This window comes from Erithacus rubecula (assembly GCF_903797595.1).
Source record: "Erithacus rubecula genome assembly, chromosome: 1".
NCBI classification, from domain to species: Eukaryota; Metazoa; Chordata; class Aves; order Passeriformes; family Muscicapidae; genus Erithacus; species Erithacus rubecula.
In genome coordinates, this window is record NC_136658.1 from 86,231,835 (window position 1) to 86,254,033 (window position 22,199).

Genomic DNA, 22,199 nt, shown 5'->3' on the forward strand with positions numbered 1-22,199 from the left:
TCCACTGCCATGGGCAGGGATACCTTCTACTGGAACATGTTGCTCAAAGCCCCGTCCAAGCCTCCTTGCATTTTCTCTTATAGTGCAGGAAATCACCAGCATCTCAATATACACATATGGGGACAGTGCATCTTCAAGGGTTGCAGTCTTAGAAAACTGTCCGTCTTCTGCCTATTAGAGAGCTGATAGAACACCTTTATATTTCAAGATCTGAATTCTGGCATATTAAACTTTTGTTAGCATGTTAAAGTCAAAGTAAAAGCATGAAGCAGTAGAGCTTTATATATTTTCCCAGCTCATTTTTCTAGAAATAATTATAGTAGTTTGGCCCAATTTATTAATATTACATAGCTTGGTGATCCATTTGTACAAACAAGACGTGATTAAATCAATCTTAGCTCCATTGTCACAGAGGTCACATTACATTGCCTTTCCAAATTTTTGTTGTGTGACTTCCTAAAAAAAGTATGTGATAGTATTGCTTCTTAATACTCACCTGACTTTTGGCCAAAATGTAATTTTCTGTTAATATTTATTAGTTGCTGCTACTTACATGGCCACTGTAAAGTAGTGTTTGGTTATAAAAACCTCTGGTTTGTCCTATATTAGCCCAGGATAGGTGACTTCCTAGACAAATTTTTCTGAAAAAGAGTTCATTATATGTTTTGGGGTTTTTTTGGGGGTTTTTTTGGTTTTTTTTTTTTTCTGGGGAAAATAAGATCTCCTCTCAAACTTATTTGCATCAGCATTTCTTCTGTGTGCAGATTTTTACAACACACAGTAGCCCTGACATCATACAAACATGGTCTGGAAAGGCAACACTGTAGAGTCTGTAGTTTTATTGATTATGTTCAGTTTTAAATTATGGGGTGAAAAACCTAATGTGCAATACCCTGCACAATATAATTTACACTCTGCAAATGAGTTATAAATGCTATTCTGCTGGGCCACATTAATGATTTTTGCACAAGGGTGAATTATTACAGAAGGGCTAAGACACTATAAGCAGGCTTTCCAGTTATAGGCTATTATAATTTGGTTTCTCAGCTGGGAAATAAAGAGAGGAAAATTAGCACAGGAGAAAGAAATACTTAGTTTTTGTTTTTTGGTTTTGGTTTTTTTTTTTTGTTTTTGGTTTGTTTTTTTTTTTGTTTTGTTTTGTTTTGTTTTGTTTTGTTTTTTTTTGCAAATAGGAAGCTAGGTACATAATAAGGATTTCTCCAAATGAAAGAAAATGTGCTTTGATTATATTCAAGACCTTCTGTGTTTCCTTTTTGTAAGTGGTCTAGCAAATAAACACTCTGATTGTAATGCTCATGAGGAAGGTAAATTCCAGAGAAGCATGAGAAGAATGCAAGCTGATTCATGGAGGGATACTCACACATAAAACCCTGAATGGATGATTGCCCTTCTCTGTCCACAATAAATGAATGTCTCCACATAAACATTTCCCATAGGAAGATCACCCTGAATGCAGGGCACTGAATAATTGATTAATTGCTGTTTTCCAGGCAATCCATTTTTAACATAATTTCTCCAGCTAATATTTCTGATGAAAAGGAAATAGCATTTCCAAGATTTTGCTATTAGTGCATTTGGGAGCATACTGCTCTGACAAAACCCCAAAACCTTCAAATTATCCTGGATTGTTTAATGGTGAAAAATTGCAATATTTCAACTTGGGAAGTCATTTGAAGCTTAACAATGATATCTAAATTGGTATCAAAACTAATTTAAAGCTATAAAAATAAGCACAGATCACAAGAACAGAAGTGGAAAATTTTATTGTTTGTTTTGTTGAATCCTGCAAACCTCAGAATCTGTAATTGTGTTTCCTGTAGAAGCAAAAGCTGAAGATACAACATTTGAAGTACTTCTTAATACAGACTCTCTATATAGAGGCAGAAGTGCACCCCTCCTATTTACTGAGGCCAGAGGTGATTCGGAGCTGCCACAACAAAACACCTCCTCCTCTGGCAGCTACTCATGAGGCAAGAAGCGGAGGCTGCCCCAAAACTGAGCTTCAGGATCATTTTTGGCTCCTTGCCTTCTGCAAAACGTGTGGGCAGCATCTCTCTACTGCTGGGGGTGACTCTCTACTCATGGCTTAAGTGTGTATTAGGGGATAGGTGTTAATCTACAGGGAATGGCACTGCAGTGGTCTCTGCCAGGGGCAAATACCTCCTTCTTCCACATTACTGAGATGGCTCAAGTCAGTTAATTTACTATTTCCTCAAGAGAGACTGTGCCCTTTCACCATGTGATTGATGTCCTCTGATATTTTGATGGAGTTTGTTGACTTTTACAACCTCATTTACAAAAGCAGGCAGTGACCACAACTTGCAGTTGATCCCAGCAAAAACTACTGTTAAGCTTGTCTAAAGAAAAATACAAAGAGGTAATTAGAGCACAGTATGAGGACAGATTGTGTCTTGCCACCAAATTCTGCATGCATTGAGCTGTGTCAAACTGGGTTATCATGTCAGGCTGAGTTATCACATTTATTATTTCTGAGTAGAATCTTTACTGCTTTGCTTTAGAGAGCCAATCAGCCTGTTCAATTTTCTGTATGCATCCAGAGAAGTTCATAGTTAGTGAAATATAAGTAAATAACTAATTTTCTATCTAGACTTAATTTGGAAAAAGTGTTTCTTCAGAAAACTTGTCTAACTATAAAGAGGATTCTTTTTTGTCTTTTTATCCTTCTTTCCTCTCCTCCTAGTTCCACCTGGTGTTCCTGTGTGGTATTGTTTTCCTTAGCTACCCTCAGTGTTAAATAATTCATAAGTTATATCTATGGTGCTGGATACTTACAGGCCTCACCTCAGACCAGTTTTCTCTGAATATTTTAGACTGATTTTTTTTCAGCCCACACAGCTAGAAAATATGAGTTAGTCTGTAGAAGTGTCTAAAGTTGGAGCATGATGTATCAGATCAGCACCAAGAGGATTGGGGCACAAGGTTCCCTGGGAATCCGAGTGTGAACTGGAAACATTGCTGCAGTTCTTGAGCCATTTCTTAGTATTTCCAAACTGAAGAATAACATTTATGCTATTTTTAAAAAATCTTGTATCGTGAATGAAATAAGATAACAGCATTTCTTTATATACTGAATTTTTTCTTTTCCAGCTATTCAATATTTGTCTATTGCAAACTCAGTGTTGATGTGCTGGAACTGTTATTACCAGGCACTTAGAGAATGCAAATACTACAGCTTTTCTAGAGAGATGAGTCTGACTTTTAAAGATAAATATATACAGCAGAAAAATAAAAAGCATAGGAAGAAGTTAAATACCATGTTTCTTATTCCTCTTTTCTGGCACTGGGGAAGCAGCTATGCTAAATGACAGAGGGGAAGAGCTATAGCTGCAGTGAGTGAAATTTTGAAAGCTCCTCTGTAGGACATAATGAGCCTTTGGAGACCTGGCTGATTCCTTCTCTTCCTTGATGTGACATTAAAGTCAAGATACCACAAAACTGGTTTTAGTCACATCAAATCAGACACCGGACCAAGGAGAAGAAAATATTAAGCCATGTCTACTGTCCAAAGTGCTATAAGTGCTGTCCAAATCCTTTAAGCTGTGAATTGAAGGCTGGCTGACATTCATTCTAGAAATCAAGTCTTCACAAGGTGTCCAAATGTTTCCTACAAAAGAAACATCAAAAGAAGTCTCCCTATGTAACAGACCACAGTATAATCCTGACAAGTGTGCCCTTATTATAGCAGAATTTACCTCTTTATTTATTATTCATGAGTACATTATAGCATCTTCAGAAATATATTCTGCAGCAGGTAATCTTGTATGGGGAAACAAAAATGGGTATGTCTAATTATAAGTGACATTGAAAAGATCCTGTAGCAGCATACTTTCTTGGCACTGGCAAAGTACTGCATTATAGATTAAAACAACACAAATATATTACAGTTTGTATAGTGTTTCACTGTTGCTGGATGTATGTTGCTAAGAAACAAAATTGAAACATCTCTTTTGAACCTGAAGCCTCTTGTGAGCATGGCGTTGCAAATGTTGTAAATGTTTTTCACTTTAGGATGGATTAAGTGCCAGACCAGGAAAAATAGGGAGGGTTCATTAGTCTTGCATGTTTTCCAATCTACTGCTAATGAACCAGACGATTACAGTAGTAAAAACTATCTGAGGAGCTTCAGTGTGTTCTGGGATGAAGTGTTGACAGCTGCTTGTTTGAATATTAATAAAGTCTATTGAGCTATTCCATGCCTGTATTGTCTGTAGCTTGAAACTGTAAAGATTTCTCTGTATATTACATCTTTATGTTTCTACGTGCATGCCTGTCTGTGGAGATGGTACCCATTTCATCCCTAGAGATGTCACGCCTCACTATAGAGAAAATTACAACCTTGTGCTCCATTAAACATTTATTTTGGCAGGATTGTTGGTTGCTGTTTCCCCTCTTCAATGTAAAGAAGTCAATGCTGATTGAAAGGACACGTGTCTTCCCTTACATATGGTAATTAATCCTTATTCTTTCAAACTTTTACAAATAAAGCTCAAAGTTGTTCCTAAACCACATGCAAGAAAAGCTAGTTCTCCTTCAAAAAATAAAATTATTAAGTCAAAATTGTGATAGAGAAAGGCAACATTTTACAGTGCACAGTATTGTTTCCTGTGTTAATTGCAGATGGTTTGTTAAGTCGATCATGTATTGATTAGCTGATGGTGAAGCAGCAGTTTCTGCTGGCTGTCTGTGCTGGTTAAAGTTTAAGGAAAACACTGACAACACAGTGTTCAGTTCCTGCTGGGAGAAGAGACCTGGGTTTTTCATTTGCAGAGCTGAGAACCAGCCACCCGAGGACATGAACACAACTGCTGTGCCTGCACAGCACAGGGCAAATGGGCCTCCAGGAAAAAACTGGGCTCCTGGTAAATTAGTTTTCTTGGCTGGTTGCTGCAAGTGGAGTAATGCTGATTAAATATTCATGGAGTAGTGTTTGACTAAAACTGGAGGTATTAACCATTCCCAGCTGAACACAGCCCAGTCCCCATGAGGGCACACAAAACAAGGAATTCAGGCATCAAGTGCAAGTTTACTGTGACTAGGCCTTCCAAAAGAAACTGCAACACAAGAAGATTAAACAGTTAATTTTAAACTGTTAAAAACCTGGTAATTTGAAATGCACAGGTAAATCACAGCAATCCCTTCTTACTCCCTGCAGTGGATTTCTCTAAAGCAACTGTGCAGGTGTCTCATTAGTGGCAGGACAGTGATGAAATAGTTTATTTTTTCACAGTTGTGACAAATAAATCATAACAGAGGATTAACCACAATGTTGTACCTGGGCATGTGCAGCCATGCAGCTTTGCCAGCTGAGGTGTGTCCTCCTGCAGCTGAGCTGCATCCACAGTGAAGTGCCACAAGTAAGACTGTGAAGGGCTCACTCCAAAGCCAGTTTGTCACTCCCCTCCTCAGCTGGACAACAGGGAGAAATACAACAAAAGGCTCATGAGATAAGGATAGAAAGAGATCACTCACAATTACCATCATTGACAAAACAGATCTGACTTGGGGAAATTAATTAAATTTCTTACCAATCAAATCACAGTAAGATAATGAGAAATAAAATCAAATCTTAAAAGCATCTTCCCTCCCCTCTTCCCTTCTTCCTGGCCTGAACTTCATCCTGTTTTCTACTTTCTCCCCTCAAGTGATGCAGGACGACAGGGAATGAGGTCTGTGGTCACTCTCTCCTCAGGGAGATGACTCCTCACACTCTCCCCTGCTCCAGTCTGGGTCTCTTCCACAGGGTGCAGTCCTTCAGGAACAGGTTGTTGCAGCATGGGTCTCCTGTGGGTTCACAAATCCTGCCAGCAAACCTGCTTCAGTGTGAGCTCCTCTCTCACATGTCTGTGTGACCTGCCAGGACCCTGATCCAGTGTGGGCTTCCCATGGGGTCACAGACTCCTTCAGGCTCTGACGTGGATTCCTCAGGGATATCTTCTATCTCTAAGTGGTAACTTCTCCGCTGTGCACCACCACTGGCTGCAGGGGTCCAGCCTGGCTCTCCACTGTCCCCTCCAGGAGCTCCAGGGGAATCCCAGCTCTGGTGCTTGAAGCACCTCCTCCCCATCCTTGTCTACTGACCTTAGTGTCTGCAGGGCTGTTCCTCTCACATATCCTCACTCCCCTCTCCAACTGCAGAGACCCATGGTCTCCCCCTCCCACCTCTTAAATGTTATCCCAAAAGCTCTACCTCCCTTGCCATGGCCAGCAGTGGGTCCATCTTGGAGTCCACTGGCATTGACTTCATGAGAGAGAGGGAAGCCTCCAGCAGCCTCTCACAGGAGCCACCCCTGTAGCCCTCCTGCTACCAAAATCTGGCCATGCAAGCCCAATACAGAAACTTTGTCATGTATCTTGAAAGCTGCTGTTAATTTTTCATGTTATTTAGTGGGAATAAATTAACTAACTGAAAAAAGTATTTTGATAAATGGGGTAAACTAATCAATCACTAACTGAAGCATCTTTCTCTCAATTAAAAAAAAAATCTATTTTGCTACAGGAAGAAAACTCAATGATGGTTGACAAAGATAAAAGAAATAGAATGTGGGGTTTTATCATCTTACTGCAACTGACTCCTAGAGAGGTCAAGGAACTACATTCATGACTGCAACAAGTTCTTCAGGACTAGGACAATATTCCTCTTCAGCCTTTGATGCCATCAAGCTCCTTTCCACAAAGATGAAAAGCTCCTTGCAGCATTCAGGTCAAATCTCCTGCAAAGAAGGTAGCCTCATAAATGCTTGAGGCCCTAAAAAAAGTTGCAGAAAAAGCTGAAGTTTACACTTTATAAAGCCCAAGGTGTACCTTGAAAGCCATACCCAAGGAAGGTTCTACAATCACATTGGAAGGGCAGTGCCTTCTAGAAGGGCTGGATGTGTAGTAAAAGCTACACAACAGACAATGCCTCTGCCTGTATCTTAAAAAAGTCCTGAACTACCAGGAATGAGATAAAACTTGTCAGAAAACTGCAGTGATTTGATAGGCTGTCATACTGAGACTGGCAATGGACATCATGTAGTCTCAGAGGACATGCTATTTTAATTCGTAAGTACATTGAAACAAAACCACGGTATAATGCAGTAATTTTCATAATGTCTAGAGTTTTCAACATTTATCTGCCATTTTTACAGTCAAAATTATTTTAATTTTTCTGGGTTAATTTTTTGCCTGTAGAAGCTTCATAAAGACACACTGACTATACAGGCAAGGTGCAAGGGAGGGGACAGAAGAGTCAGTCTGGAGAAGATAAGGCAGGACAGCTGAAGTGCCTGCCTGACCATCTGCTGCCATTCCACTGCAGTGTCACTCACAGATCTTGTCACCTGTGGCCTAATGACCAACATGCATGTGAGGGGACGGCAGAGGTACATGGATGTCATCCTCTTTACTGATATCAGTGTTGTGGTTAAACACAAGGCAAGCAACTATTTTCTCCTCAGTATTAAAATACCATTGAGAGTAATTTAAGTAACACATCTTCCTTAATAAGTCTTTAAAATTGGTATTGAAAATAATCCAGAGCCCAAATGAATGGATTTTATATGCCTGTCTTATATGGGGGAATCTCAGATATCCTCTCCAGACCTTGATGCAAGGATGGGCTGCCACACACATGCTGCCAGGACAGCCAATGCACTTTGGGGCAGTGGTCTTGCTGTAGCTTCTATAAACATTTTCAGCCACCAGTTCTGTACAATCTTTTTGCCAGGTTACCCTCTCCACATACAAGAAAAAACTCTTTACAGAGTTTGTGGCTAGGTTTCTACAGTGGAGGGGATGTATATGTATATGTATATGTATATGTATATGTATATGTATATGTATATGTATATGTATATGTATATGTATATGTACATGGGTGGATGGATGGATGGATAAACAGAATGATCAGCTGATCTTGACCAAAAATCTTATCTCTAGTAAAAGGAGCAGAGAGAAGATCCCATTATCAAATTTGTCTATTTTGCAGTAGTATTACCATGGTTTAAAATTTGGTATTTTTTTCTTAGATATACCTGTTTTTTTAGGTCAAATAAAAGGAAGAAAAGGCAGAGCTGACAAGTCCCTCTCTTTCCCCCTGCTTGGTATTAATAGACTCACTTCAGAAACCCAAGAATGCTTTAATTTTTTTAATCTTAATGTAAATAAAGTAATATAACTGAATGATCATTTAAACATATAGAGAAAATGCAGTAGTAAAAATGAGCTGCTGTCTATTCCACCATAAGTTTAATCACATCGAATCATTCTAAAATAATAATGCCTATCATTCTTATAATGCTTTCCAGGTTTGGGAAGAACCCTACAAATAGAGCAACTCGTTATTTAGTAGGCAAATGTTCCCTCACTATGCAAACTGAATAGTTATTGTGCTGTAGACTCTTAAAAGCAGAGCAAGCATACAAGCAAGAGCTGAGAATGATTTCTGTATAATCAAATCCCATTTGGCAGAAGACTGCGAAAGAATTGGGCATTTTCAAGAGCAGCATGCAAATACATGAAGGCAATGCTGAAGGTGCAGTGTCCATCTACTGTCCTGAGAAAATGCCTTCAAAACCAACATAGATACACATGCAGACAGCAAAATCTGTCAAGTCTCTCCTGATCTGAACTACATAGCAACACAGATCACGCAGGGAAAAGATCCAGGAAAGATCCAGGAAAGAACACCCTTTTTTAATTTTTAATTGAGACACTAATACCTAGTACATTGCTGTAATTTATGGGCAGCTACAAATGAAGTCTTGGAATGCTTCAGCATCACTCTACTCTCCTGCAACAGTAGTTTGCTTTTTTTAATCTCTTCTTGTCTCCAGGTACTCGTCATTCTTTACATCCACCATGGGGGTGAAGCCACTTCCACAGCCTGAAAGAGAAGTTGCTTATGAGCTGCCTTGTCAAACACATTCACCAAGGAATGTGTGGCAAAATGTGCAGCTACATCCCTGTGTGGAAAGCAGCACCTCTGCTTGAGAACCGTGTTAATCACATTACTTAATTAGTTCACAAATAATCACTTCGCACTTATAATCTGTAGCTAGATGTTTTGGCAGCTGAGACAGGGAAATTAATAAAATCCACATTTGTTTAAAGTAAACCTGTTACACCTTCTTTATCTTTTTCCTTTTTTTTCCCCCCATGTGTTTTATCTCAGGCTTCTGAGAATTGAATCTTTTTTCTATTTCCAAACTTAATACTCTGAGTATTTAATTTCCCAATATCTAATGAAATTTTCCCATGGTCTCCTTTAGACTCTCCTTTAGGTTTCCTTTAGGCCTGACCTGGCCTAACTTTCAGTAAGTCCCAGGTACAGGGAGGCACACAAATACATGCCAAAATTGTAAGTTTGAAAATGCTTCTCTTGACACCAAGAAATAAGAGGTGTTTTTCTCCAGTTGGAGCCCAACTTGCAAGTCTCTTCTTCCTTTCATAAAGATATGCTTTTATTGTCTCTAGACCTTTGTGCCATTTCTGTATAAACCCTTTCACTCTTCCTATTCTTTACCTCCCTTCCTTTTTTCCTTACCTCTTTTTCATCTCATATTCCCTTTTCTCTCTCTTTCTCTGGTTCCCCATTTTCTCCATCCTTCCCAGTGTCCCTCAGCAATTCCTTCCCTCTCTTGCAGTTCTCTGGGGTGGCTGGAGAGCTCCCTGACCTCCTCTCCCTTGCAGGGATCTGATGTAGCTTTGCTTCTGTGATGGCAACCAGCTCCTGTTTAAGAGAGTACTTCAGGTGGATTACAGCAGATTCTCATTTTAGGTGTGTCAGCAATTTCTTCTATTGAATAAAAAATGCTTTGCACATCTGCACCTGTTTTAAGTCATCCCAACATCAAGGCACCCTCTCATCACCTTTGGGTGCTGGCTCTCCAGAGTGCTTTGCCTGTAACTGGGCTGACAGTAGCTTGGTTATAAACTCTGGAGCAACCAGAATGAAGGAGGGACAAAAAGTGCTCCTCTAATCACTGGAGGTATTCTGGTGTGTAACACAGCACTTTTGGCTTTTATGTTTTGACAGTGATATTTAAGTTTTCACCTCTGAAGGAAGCAATATGGGGTGCTGAAACAATTATGCATTTCATTGCAGATTTTCCAGTATTTCTCTCTCCTTGCTGAAACAATGCATTTTACTATTAAGTGTTCTCCACTACTTCTTTTTCTGAAATTAACAGTTTTACTCCAGAGAAAGTCCTTGATACTGTATTCCACATTTCTCCAGAAATCAGTATTATTTATAGCTTAAAACTATTGTGCTTGATATTTCTATCTGCAAGGGCACAGTTTCTAACCTTACTGGACATTACTCACCAACAAATAAGGATCTGAGCTCTGCATTGGGAGCTTTTATTTGGCTTTATATTTATAGAATAGCAAAAGAGCAGCAAGAGATTCATGGCTTTTCACACACTGAAATTTGGTAAATTTTATTTTACAGTGTCTAGATCACCCTTATCACAACAGGTTCAGCCTTCTGAGTGCATTGGAAGTGAACTGTAGAGTCATGAAGCTGACAGAAAGATTTTCTGCAGCCATCCTGACATGGCTCTCACAAAAACTCAATTTTAAAAGTGTCACTTAAGAGAAGGATAGGAGAGCTTCTGCAAGCACTTGGATTGCATTCCTCAATTCCAAAAGTGCTCTTTGTAGCACAGGCACAGGTATAGAACTAAAGACTGGATTAGGAGCTGGACCACGAAGGAAGAATCTCTTTGCAAGTTACAACGTATTTTTGTTGTAGTTTCTGGGTTAAGCAGGGCCCTAAATCGTCTTAATAGTTGAAAGCTAGATAAAAAGGGACTTGCCAAGTAAATATTTATATGAAAAAGAGGGCTACTTCGGCAGCTTCTCCTAGGAGAAGCTCTGTGCATAGCCCACACATGCAAGTGGTTGTATGTCATGTTTTTAAACTTCCTGTGAATAAACAACACAGATGTATAATTCCAAAACGACAGGGTCTCTCCCCTTACCGGGACTGGCCACCAGCTCACACAGGACCCGGGAGCATCCTTTGGCAGCTTTAGGGACGCGGGTACCGCGGCAGACTGGACGGCACCCGGGCAGGCAGCTGGCTGGGACACGGGGCACCCAGCACGAAGAGGAGGCGCGACCCTCGCTCCTATTGTCACCCTTTTGGACTCCTCAGGGGTTGGGTACAATTAAATTAAACAATTAGATCACAATAATTTGGGGACGCCCTGGGGCACCGGGGTGAGGCCTCGCGCCGCCTCTCGCCGCGCCCGCCAGGGGGCGCCGCTCTGCCAGGGATGGCGCGGCTGAGGGGCCCCGGCTCCGCTCCCGGCCCGCGGCCCGAGCGCCGCTGCCCGCGGGGATGCCGCGCCCGCCGGCCCTGCCCGCCCGGCCGCCAACACCGGCACCGCTCTCCGCGGGCCGCCGGGGCTCCTCTCCGCCCCCGCCCGGGTGCCCTCGGCTGCCCCGAAGGGTCTCCTCCGCCTGCCCCCGCCTGTCCGGGAGCCTCCGCCGGGAGGAGGAGGGAGTAGCGGCGGCGGCGGCAAGCGGGCGGCGAGCCCTGCTGGGTCGGGTTACAGGGAGCCACGGAGCGGCGGCGAGGCGGGCGGGGACCGCCTGCGGGGCGGCCGCCGTGCTGCGGGCGGCCCCCGGGGCTCCCCGGCGCTCCCCGCCCCGCGCGGAGGCGCGGCGGGCGCCTCGCCGGGCCCCGCCGTAGCTGCCGAGCCGCGCCGGGCGGCGGGAGCAGGCGCGGGCAGACAGGTGCCGTCCTGCCGGAGCGCTGCGCTCCCCGCCGCTGGCATCGCCGCCGAGCCGCGCGGCGCTGGGCAGCGTCGCCCGGGCGGCTCCCGAGGTCACCGCCGCCCGCCGCCGGGGGCAGCCCCGCCGCCCCGATGGCCCCCGCCGCCCCGCCGCCGCCCCTCCCTCGCCGCCGCCGGCCGCGGCGGCCCTAGGGGCGTCGGGGCCCTGCGCTGCCCCGCGGAGGGGAGGCGGAGGCGGCGGCGGCGGGGCGGGGGCGGAGGCGGAGGCGAGGGGGCGGCGGAGCGGCGGCGGAACGCCGGCGGAGCGGGAGCCGGCGGCGGCGATGGACGAGTCGTCGCTGCTGGATCTGCTGGAGTGCTCCGTGTGCCTGGAGCGTCTGGACACCACGGCCAAGGTGCTGCCGTGCCAGCACACCTTCTGCCGCCGCTGCCTGGAGAGCATCGTCAGCTCCCGCCACGAGCTGCGCTGCCCCGAGTGCCGCATCCTGGTGGGCTGCGGCGTGGACGAGCTGCCCGCCAACATCCTCCTCGTCCGCCTCCTGGACGGCATCCGGCAGCGGCCCCGCGCCGCCGGGGGCGCCAGCGGCAGCCCCAGCGCCGCGGCCCCCACGTACCCCCAGCCCGCCGCCGCCCCCAGCGCCGTCGCCGCCGCCGCCGCCTCGGCCGCCGCCAGCCTGCGGGAGCTGGCGGCCGCCAGCCGCAGCGCCCTGCTGGGAAAGGTGGGTGCCGTGCCGGGCCGGGCGGGCGGGCGGGAGCGCGGCCGCGCGTCCCCGCGGGGCGCCGGGCGGCCCCGGTTTGCCGGCGGGACGTCCCGCAGGGTGTCCGCCGCGGGCACCGGCGTGCGCCTGCCCCGCGCTTGTGGCCGGCTGCTGTGGTTGTGTCCCCGATCTAACGGTGGGAAGTTCGGACAGGGATGTCCTCAAAGTACTCTGGGCGGCGGGAGCGGCCGGGACCGCCCCGGGACACCCCCCTTAGGGTGGGTTTATCCCGGCTGTGGGGCAGCTGCTGCATCGGCGGGTCCCGGTGCAGCACAGCCGGACGTGGAGTTGGGAAGCACAGAGTGCCTCGAAGGCGCTGTTGGCCGGCGTGCCGGGATGCGGCGGTGCCTGTCAGGTGCGGCAGGAGCCGGCTCCCCCTCGCCCCGCCTGCGGGAACTCTCGGGGAGCGCTCGGCCTGTCCCGAGCCCCGCGTGTTCCTCAAGCCCGGAGTTTGCCCCTCCGCTCTCCGGGCGCTGCCGGTGCGCTTACAACCACAGAGCCCTCCTGACAGCCAGAACAGAGCGGGCTTTGGAGCTAAAGCTTCCCCTCCCCAGGGAACGTAATTTCATTTTTATGTATAAGGTGTGTGACTTATCGAAGGAGAGCACTGCAGCGTATGCATTTATTTATTGAACTCTTCAATCGAGTGCCCCGTCTTGCGCCCTTTAAAGTCCATGACAAGGGTTTCATTGGTTCGGAGGGGACAAGATCAGTTCCTCCCACTGCTCTGTATTGCTCTTTCATGGGATCTGATAAAATTTACTATTGGATCTCTTCAGAAGTCTTGGGAATGGAGACAGTCTTAAAACTGTGAACTTAATCTCACTTTTAATGTCATATATATATATATACTGGATATGTTTAATTTTTTTTAACTATATCCGCTTGAGCTATAGTTTAGTGTACAGGCTTTTGATTTGAAAAGGTCCATGTAGAGATTCCTTGTGAAGTTGTATTATTATAGTAAATGTTTAAATGAATTAATTTCCTAATTTTTTCTTTTTTTTTTTTTCGAATAAAAGGAATAAACCTGTACTGGTGTTTCAAAGTTTTCCGTGCAGGAAATGATGGCAAATGCCACACATTGTTCCATAAAATTCAGTCCTGGATTGGAATTGAAATATGCTAGGCAGTATTTCTGGTAGGGTAGATCCTTATTGTTGAGCTGTAGTCTTCAAGGAGATTCAGGTATTTAATAATGACTTGTCTGATTTAAAGAAGAAAAGCAGGGGAATTCTGCCTTCTGCTTTTTTTGCTTGTTTTTCAACTAAGCTTTGTGCTTTAGCTTTGTCATATCAGACAAATCCTGTCTTCTTAGTTTCAGTATTATACAAAGGGAAGTTTGCATTCATTAGGTAAAGTACAATATCCCATGGTCTGCTTTGAAGTCCAGGCAGGTGTTGCTTCTGAGAGGCAGTGTTTGTGTTAGAGGGGCAGGGTTCTGGACCCTCACTAGGCTTTTGTGGCCATCCAACAAGAAGGCAATCTCTGGTTATCAAATCTTTAAGTCCTAGTCATATGACATATGATTTGGATATTACATATTACATGTGTAATATAATTTGTAATATTGCATACTGGTATATTACATTGGTGTGCACATGTAAGGAAATGCTTGATGGGGAAAGCTATTTGCAAATGTTTAGGGAAATTGAATTTTCATTATTTTACCATTGTCAGGCTTTAAAAAAGTTGCTTTCTTAGTAATTATTGCAGATATCAGGTAGTAAATAAAAACACATTGCATTTTGTCAGTTTCTGTCTTTGATTGCATAGCACTTTAGAGAGCATTGGCAGTTCTGTTGTCCATTTCTGTGGGTTGTTACCCATCTGAATTTGACAGAAAGCAAAATTACATGACTTGAGAATTACATTTTGTCTATTACGGTTAACAACTGTGATTCTTTCCCCTTTGCTGGGGTTAATGGGTAATTCTGAGGCAGTGGGTCTGCTGGGACAGAGTGGGTCTGTGAAAGTGTTTGCTTGGCCTTTTGACTGATGGCACAATTTTATCCTGGAAATCAATGCAATGTGCTTGATCCTTACAAGGTTCATTACAGTGAAAGAAAGTCTGAACTAATCTGCTTTTAAAAAAAGCAGCAGGGGAGAATAATCCTCCTTGGAGCTGCTGATACAGCTGATTGCTGAGCAGTCCTCGAGACAAGAGTGCAGAACCTCTCTGTACTAAACAATAGATGGTACAATCCAGGCTAGAATCAAGCTTTTTGAGGCTGATACGAAGAGAAGAATTACATCCTTTTCTCTCTTGTGTTGGTCTTTGACAGCTCAGCTGCCTTGAAGAAAGCAGAAGTGATTCTTTGTGATATATATATATTTCAGAAATTGTTGTAGATTTGCTGCCTGGGGCTTAAATGCAAATTATGCTATTTTACTAATTATTACCTTTCATTTTAGATAATGCAGTATATAAAATAGGACATACCATTACGGGCTTTTTTGTTAGGAAGGAAACTGCTGATTGTGAAGTGTAATGGCAGAGAGCCAAGGTCACTTCTATCAGACTTCAATTTTGCCCAGATCCTTGGACTGATATGTTAGAATCGCACCAGGGATCTGTTTCTGTGAGAGTTTTAATTAACCTTAGAAGACAGAGCAGGGTCACTCTCTGTGTTGCTATCATGCTTGTGTTTTGCTTCTGCACCTTATACTTTGGAGAAGTCTTCTTTCGTAGATGCTGTTTTCTGAAATCAACACATGTTGTTGGTTTCATCAACAACATCACTAGGGCAAAATGGTGGGGTTTGTATTTCTTTTTTGGGTCTCTGGCTTCTTTTCCCATAGTTTGTTGCAGACTTGGTCTGTACAGATTGCTGGAAGCCAGTGTGAAAGGGGCTGAGCTGGGGAGTCAGCTGGTGCTGGTGCTGTTTCTACAATTGTCTGAGACCATTCTTCAGAAACACTCCTGGAATACTGTAGGTATTTTGAGATATGTGGTACACATCTGCAATATGAGAGATCTGGAGGTGGTGCATACCTGCTAACATATCAGTGAACAGTATTTGGGATTCTGTCAATTATTATGGTGTGACCCTATGCCTCTGTTTCAGCCTGTAAAATACAAACAGTCTTGTTGTAAATTATATTGCATATTTTGAGATGTGCACATTAAAGCTGTTTAAATGCAGAGTATGGTATTAAACATTATAAGAGGCTCCAACTGCTGAAAGAGCACACTGGAAGAATGAAGGAGAGGAAATCCAACAACTGTATGCCCCCCCCCAGGGAATAGACAGGAGGCTAAGAGTGGTTTATAATGGTAGGCACATTACTCACAAGGTTATAATTTATTGGCTTCTCTGTTTCCATTACCACTGTCGAATTGCTTGGGGAATTCAGGTTCTGTCAAAGTAAATGGCTCCCTTAGATTGTTGAGGCATTATAGTAAATCTGCCTTCTTTGCTGTGGGTTTGTTTTTTTTTTTTTAACAATTATTGCAGTTTATCACTTAATTTCTTTTTTCTTTTTTTTTCAGGAGTTCTTAAGATCTAATAGCCAGCTAAGTGCATGCAAGTCTTTAGTAATTTCCTCCCAAGCTAGGCTTCTTTCACTCCAGGTGCAAGGCTTATTGCTTGTTTGCTCGTAGTACAAACTGAGAACAACATTTGCATGAGAAAGAAAACCTAGGAAAACAAAACATGTCTCTCCTTTTTCCCAGAAGAGAGAACATGGCTGAAGTGATGGATTGGGACGTGGTGCATTACCAGATGGGGTTATAGGTACCAGTGGAGAGTAAGATGTGCACATAAGGAAAATGATGTGTCAGCGTGCCTGAGCAAGTGACGGATGGGCTGCACTCCCGTGTTGCACGGGATGCATCTCATGTGTATCAGCTTTGCAGAGCTGTTTCACTGTTTCAGGAGCAAGGCTGCCATTTCCTAGCCCTTGGCTTTGTGCAAGTTTTGCAAGCAGAGGGAACAGCGCTAATTTGCTAAATAAGCTTTTCAGCTACTTTGTAGAAATTCTCCAAAAAAAACATTCTGACACTTTTTTAGGAGTTCTGCCTCATCTTAGACTGCTACAGTGGATTAAAGGAGTAGACCTCACAGTATTTCTCTGCTCTCCTGTTTTATTTCCTTTTTGATTACACTATCTATCGGGTGAAGATCCCACCCTGGGTTACACAAGAAGAAGCAGATAGAGTCTGGCATTTTTATGCATTTATATGTCTTACAGCAGGAGAGGATTGTGTAGGGGACACACTTTGTCTTGGGCAGAAGGTAGTCTTCAGCTTGCCTTTTTAATGGTCAGACTTGCATGGACTGGAGTGCTGTTCAGCAGTGTGCCATGTACACAAACCCAGGGACTTACCTTACTTTTGTTCATTCTCTTTGATTTATTTTCTTCTGATGCTGTAGTTTCACTGATCAGCACTTGAACTTTGTCATAAAGCCATCCAAAAAGGAGTGATGTTCCACATGTCAAAGGCTCTGATCTTGAGGATTTTCTTTTTGTCTGGCAGATGGCTAAAAATGTGTTTTGACACAGGAGATTAACTACCATACTAAAGGGTATTGTGAAAAATATAGCCAGAAGTATTTAAAACCACAGCAGCTGAAGCTGTCTTCACAGAAATGAGTGAGCATAGGAGAGGGGATTGCTGAGGGGCTGTGTCAGAATAATTCATCATTTACTGAGCACTTACACTTTCCAGAAAATGTGCCATTTGCAGGTGTCATCTTCACATCCATTATGTTTTCCAGAAATGGAGTATTTTTACTTGTAATTTTTTCTGTGTGATGACGTTATTTTACTAGAAAGCTAGAAAAATGTGTGATGGACTTGATGTGACCAAAGGGTGCTAGTGCTCACAGTGAACTTTTTCTTCTGCTCTGGGGTGGTCAGCAGTGGCTCAGACACACCTAAAAAAGTTGTGGGACAGTGCAGAGGGCTTTGTGCCATTAGTCCCAAATCCTCCCTATTAGTTGTGTCAGTGTGACATGCCTCTGTAGGACTCCTCTTGATGTCAAATGGGAATGCTAAGTTTAATCCCTGCACGTCATCCTTCTGAATGATTCATGATGCACGCTGGTAACGTTTAGCATATGACAGGGTTCCATGTTCGGTAGCTGGTTACTCAAAGACTGATGGATGGGCTTTGCTCAACTCAGCCCTAAATATCTTGTGCCCGTTTCAACCTTGGCAATTCTTGCCCAGCTGTCCTAAAGCTCTGCTGTGGTTTCAAGGCACATGCAGAACATGGTCATTGATGTCTAGTGAGCTACAGGAACTTTCTGGGCTTCACATTTCCCAGCTGAAAACCTGCCCCAGTAGCTCTAGCTCACCCTAGTGTGCTTCTCGGTCTCCCGAGGGAAGCTGCCCTACAAACACAGAATTATGGCTGGAGAAGCTGGGTTTTGGGGAAATTGGAAAGTGCTGGCTGTATACACTGCAGCTGTATACACTGGTTGTTTTCTGTTGTTGTGTGGGGCTTGGCAGAGATGCTGCACTTTGCGGGGAGTGTCGGCTCAGTGGTGCAGCGATGTGTGCTGTGCATGGACTGTAATAGTACACTATTCCTTGTTTCTAATCTTATCAGTTCGTGTTCAGACAGACTCCTGGTTCTGGCTGGGTGCCCAACAGGTCAGACAGGCTGCAGGCACTGGCTGGTAATGCTGGGTGCCTGTGCTTGCAGGTCAGGGGGAGGCTATGCATGCTCTTTCTAGATGAAGCTGTGTCCGTACGATCAATAAGCTGCCACATAAAGTGCTACAACAGTGTTTTATTTATACCGTGGAGGATTTCTTTCTCTGTGAAGGTATTTGCTTATACTGTGGAGATTTTTTGTCTTCTGTCTCATAATTTTAGCCTAATAATCCCATTACAATTTGAACTTGAAAAGGCTGGGTAGTTCTTGTGTTTTGCTCTGTTGTCTTCATAGTGTCCCCTCTAATTCCACTGTTCTGTTCAATATTTCATGTTGTTTCTCTTAAGAAACAGTGCTTAAATTTCAGATAACAGCCGTAGTTTACTTTTGCACTTCAGCGACCCACCTGAAATATCTTCAGCTGTGAGATGACACTTGTTTTCAAAGTTGTAGATCATTCTTTCTTAGAAGCCTTTCCTTAAGCTTCAGAGGGCATTGTAAATAGTATTTCACTCTGATTAATGTCTTTAAGCATTGCAACATTGTAATTGATGACCTCTAGAGCGCAGGATTCATTCAGTGTCCAGGGACTTTGTGATTTCTACAGACTAACACTGCTGGGAGTGCACATGGTTTCAGCTTTCCTGCATTCACTCATCACATATCAAGCTAAATTTTTGCAAGCATGTTCGGTCAGTCTTGTTAAAATCTGATCTTTTACAACAGGTTTTCTCAATCTTCTATGAGCTGTCATGGGAAGAACCCAAGATTAGTTCTAATAGGACATGAGAGCCTGGACAAAGATAAACTACAGGATTTGAGAAAGTTGCATGACCTTGGCACTGCCCAGCTCCCACAGCAGCTGTGCCTCTGCAGCTGGGGAGGGAGTGGCAGGGAAATACAGTGCCAGCTGAAAGCTACCTATTTATCCCTAGTTTTGCACCAAACCAAACTGCTCCTAATGACAGAAGCCTCTTGCTTGGAGCAGCCTGGTGCTTTGGCTGGAAGGTTACTGGTCTGACCATTAGGCAAAAAGAAAGAAAGAAAAGAAAAGGATAATTAAACAATGGGAAAAATTTCTTTCTAGTGAAAGATGCCAATAGGCTTGGAATAGGTTCTCCCCATGTACCAGTCCCATATCCTCTTCCTTTTTCCAGTTTGGATTCCTCTGACAGCTTGAGCAATGCCTTTTCCTGACTGTATGGGGTGGAGGGGGGATTGCTGATGTGCTAGTTTTATTCACTTGGCTCTGTTACCATCTTCCTCAGCAGTAATGTTAAACTTGTTGCATCCTCTTCGTGGGAAGTTTTGCTTATGTTGCTAGAGGATTGCTGAGAAACCTTTAAAATTGTTTGAATAGCTTTAAAAAGAAAAACCCAGGGCATGTGCGTAATAATTTAATCTAATTGTCTTTGTCTGTAATTTGAACATTTTATTCCGTTAGAATGAACAGACATTAATTTAATGATATATGTACATGAGATGGCTCTTAGGGGAAGAACAGAAGGAGAGAGTATTACTTTTGGTATTAAAAAGACATTTTGTTTTCAAAAGCGGAGAGAAAAATGTGAAACATCTGGAATCAAGAGCACTTTTTGCCCAGTCTTTTGAGCATAGCTTCCTTTGGTTCCACAGGACTTGCTGCTTACTGATTGCTGTTAGCTGGGGTGACCTGTGCTCAGGTGATGGCAGCTGAGTATCTGCCCAAAGGAGCTGATGAGGCTCTTTAGGGTGTCAGTGGATGGACTTGTCACCTGGCACTGGGCTCAGTCTTTCACATCTGCAGGCTAGCTATTGAGGGGTTAAATAGTGAGAAGCTTGCTTGGCTTTGTCCTGGTTTTCTTGGTTTCTGGCACATTCAAAGCATGGGTTGGCCCCTGCTGGAGTTTGGCTTCTTGTCCTGTCGGAGTGGTTGGGATTTTTGGTGTGACTGGTCTGTTTGCATGTGGTTGACCGAGGGCAGGGGTTTCTGAGGGACACACAGCCTCATGAGCACTTTAAAGTTGTTTCTGCAGCAGGTCTCCCTCTTGTCCCATTTTGGAAATGGGACAGCTTAGCTGTCTGGTTCACAGCACTGGGTGCCAGGAGAAGAAGGAAGGCTGTGGGATCCACTATTTTAAAAGAGGGAGAGATGGAACTGTTTTCTTTCACCATAGTGTTTGCATAATATAATTTGACTCAGGAATGCTGAGGAAATTTTCTCTGCTTGCAGTGGCAATGGGACAAAGGTGCAAAACGCTTTTCTGCTTTGCAGCATTCAGCCTTTTTTGTTGTTTTTTTTTTTTTTTTTGTAGATACCTTAAGGATTTGTGGTAGGGAGGAATTTGTCCCTCATGTTGGCTGTCAACAGGAATATGATTTATCAGACAAGTGAAACTAATGCTGTATATGGTTAAAGAGTGTCTTTCTGTGCACAAAAATGGTATTTATGAGAAGCGGCTGCTTCTTAGTCAATGCCTAGAGTTTCTTTCCACTGCTACAGCAACAAGCACAAGAGTCTGATTATTCAGGCAAATTAGCATTAATTTTTCTCCAAGTTTTTTTTTAAAATCTGATGCAAACCAATATGAATTTGCCATTGCTAATTTTAGAGTGGTCTGCTTGTATAAGATAACAAACCCCAGTTTTACTTTAAAGAGAAAGTATTTTAACAGAAGGCTGGCAAGATTGTTATCAAAATGCTAATGATCATTTCTCCTACAGTCTCGGTTATTTTCAGAGGAAGGACTAGAATAGATACATAATCTGAATAATATTGATTTTAATATGTATTACTGTCTCATTAAGCTGTTACAGTCTTTCCCCTTCTGGACAAAGGTTCATTAATTGCTGCAGTTGATGTATCATTAAAGTGGGTTTAGGTGCAAGATGAGTAGAGGGAAAGAGAGATCTAAAATGTTGACTGCAGTAGTGGGTGGACCTTTGGGTTAAGATATTAAGGCCCTAACCAAACAAAGGGGGCACTGCTGTGCTTGATGTGCTGCCTCCTGATTGCCTTCCCTGCAACAGCCAAGAAGTCAGCCAAACACAGGCAGTATATCGTGTTTACTTTACTAAATGATCATTTCAGTAAATATTATTGAACATGTTTATTTGTGGATTACTTTCAGGCCAATTCCAATAAAAAACTCCTCTGTGACTTGCTATAAAAAGACATGATTCTATAAATTTGCTTTTTAATTTCTAAATTAATTTTGAAACAGCTTTAACAGCTTTTAGCATGCTGCCTCTTTATTGGCTGCCTTCATATGTGTTTTGAAATGCTTTTATTTCAGCTTGTACCAGGTTTAAAATATTGTCATCCTTATAAGCAAATCAGTATATTTTCATTTCCAATAACAGCAATAATTCATGAATTTGTAATTTTAATGCAGTGAAGTAGAAGGAATTAGAAGGAAGAAGAAGGAAGATTTTGTTTTGATTGTGTTTTGATTGACTTCACCTTACATTTAGATGTCTGTAAACATGATACACACAAATATGTATGCTATATTTCTATGTATCTATTTATATATTTATCTCCCTGAATGTATATTTTTTTGTCAGATGGGCCCATTCCATGCATTCTTGTGTCCATATCCAGTCCAGTAAGCTGCACATTATTGTCAGACATGGCTGTGTGTTGTGGCACAGCACAGTGGCGGGTCTGGCAACGTCTCTGGACATGTGCCCATGGGGAACCCCTGTTGCAGAGGATGTGTCCTTGAGGCATCATAGGAGTGCACCCACACAGCCTCCTCTTGCACCCCAAAACCACAGACCTGTGCTTGTGTTGTGAGAGAGAAGGAATGTCCGGCATGGCACTGGCTGGAGAGGAGGCAGGGAGTGGGTCTTGGTGTGCAGCAAGGCACCTGTTCCTTGGGGATGCTGCGGCATGTCGCGATGGGCTCGTTCCTGAGCCTCCCTGGGATTTCATGCTAAAATGTCACGAGATGAGACACAGAAATAGCACAGACTTTCCTGGCAGAAGTGTGATCTGCAGCATGTTGAGTGGGCATGATGCATCAGTGCCAGGGCTGCTGCTGCTGGGCCAGCTCTGTGTGGGGAGGGTGCAGTGCTGTGGAAGAGGCA

General features: G+C 43.6%; 1 protein-coding gene across 1 annotated transcript in view; it reads left to right on the forward strand.

The window, feature by feature from the left end:
• The first annotated feature begins 11,742 nt into the window (after positions 1–11,742).
• The window catches only part of SH3RF3 (SH3 domain containing ring finger 3), a 240,872-nt gene continuing 230,415 nt past the window's right edge, over positions 11,743–22,199 (forward strand). Inside the window, exon 1 of the mRNA XM_079299987.1 lies at positions 11,743–12,484. Within this exon, the coding sequence (XP_079156113.1) occupies positions 12,089–12,484 (396 nt within the window). The 5' untranslated portion in view covers positions 11,743–12,088. The remainder of the gene's footprint in view (positions 12,485–22,199) is intronic.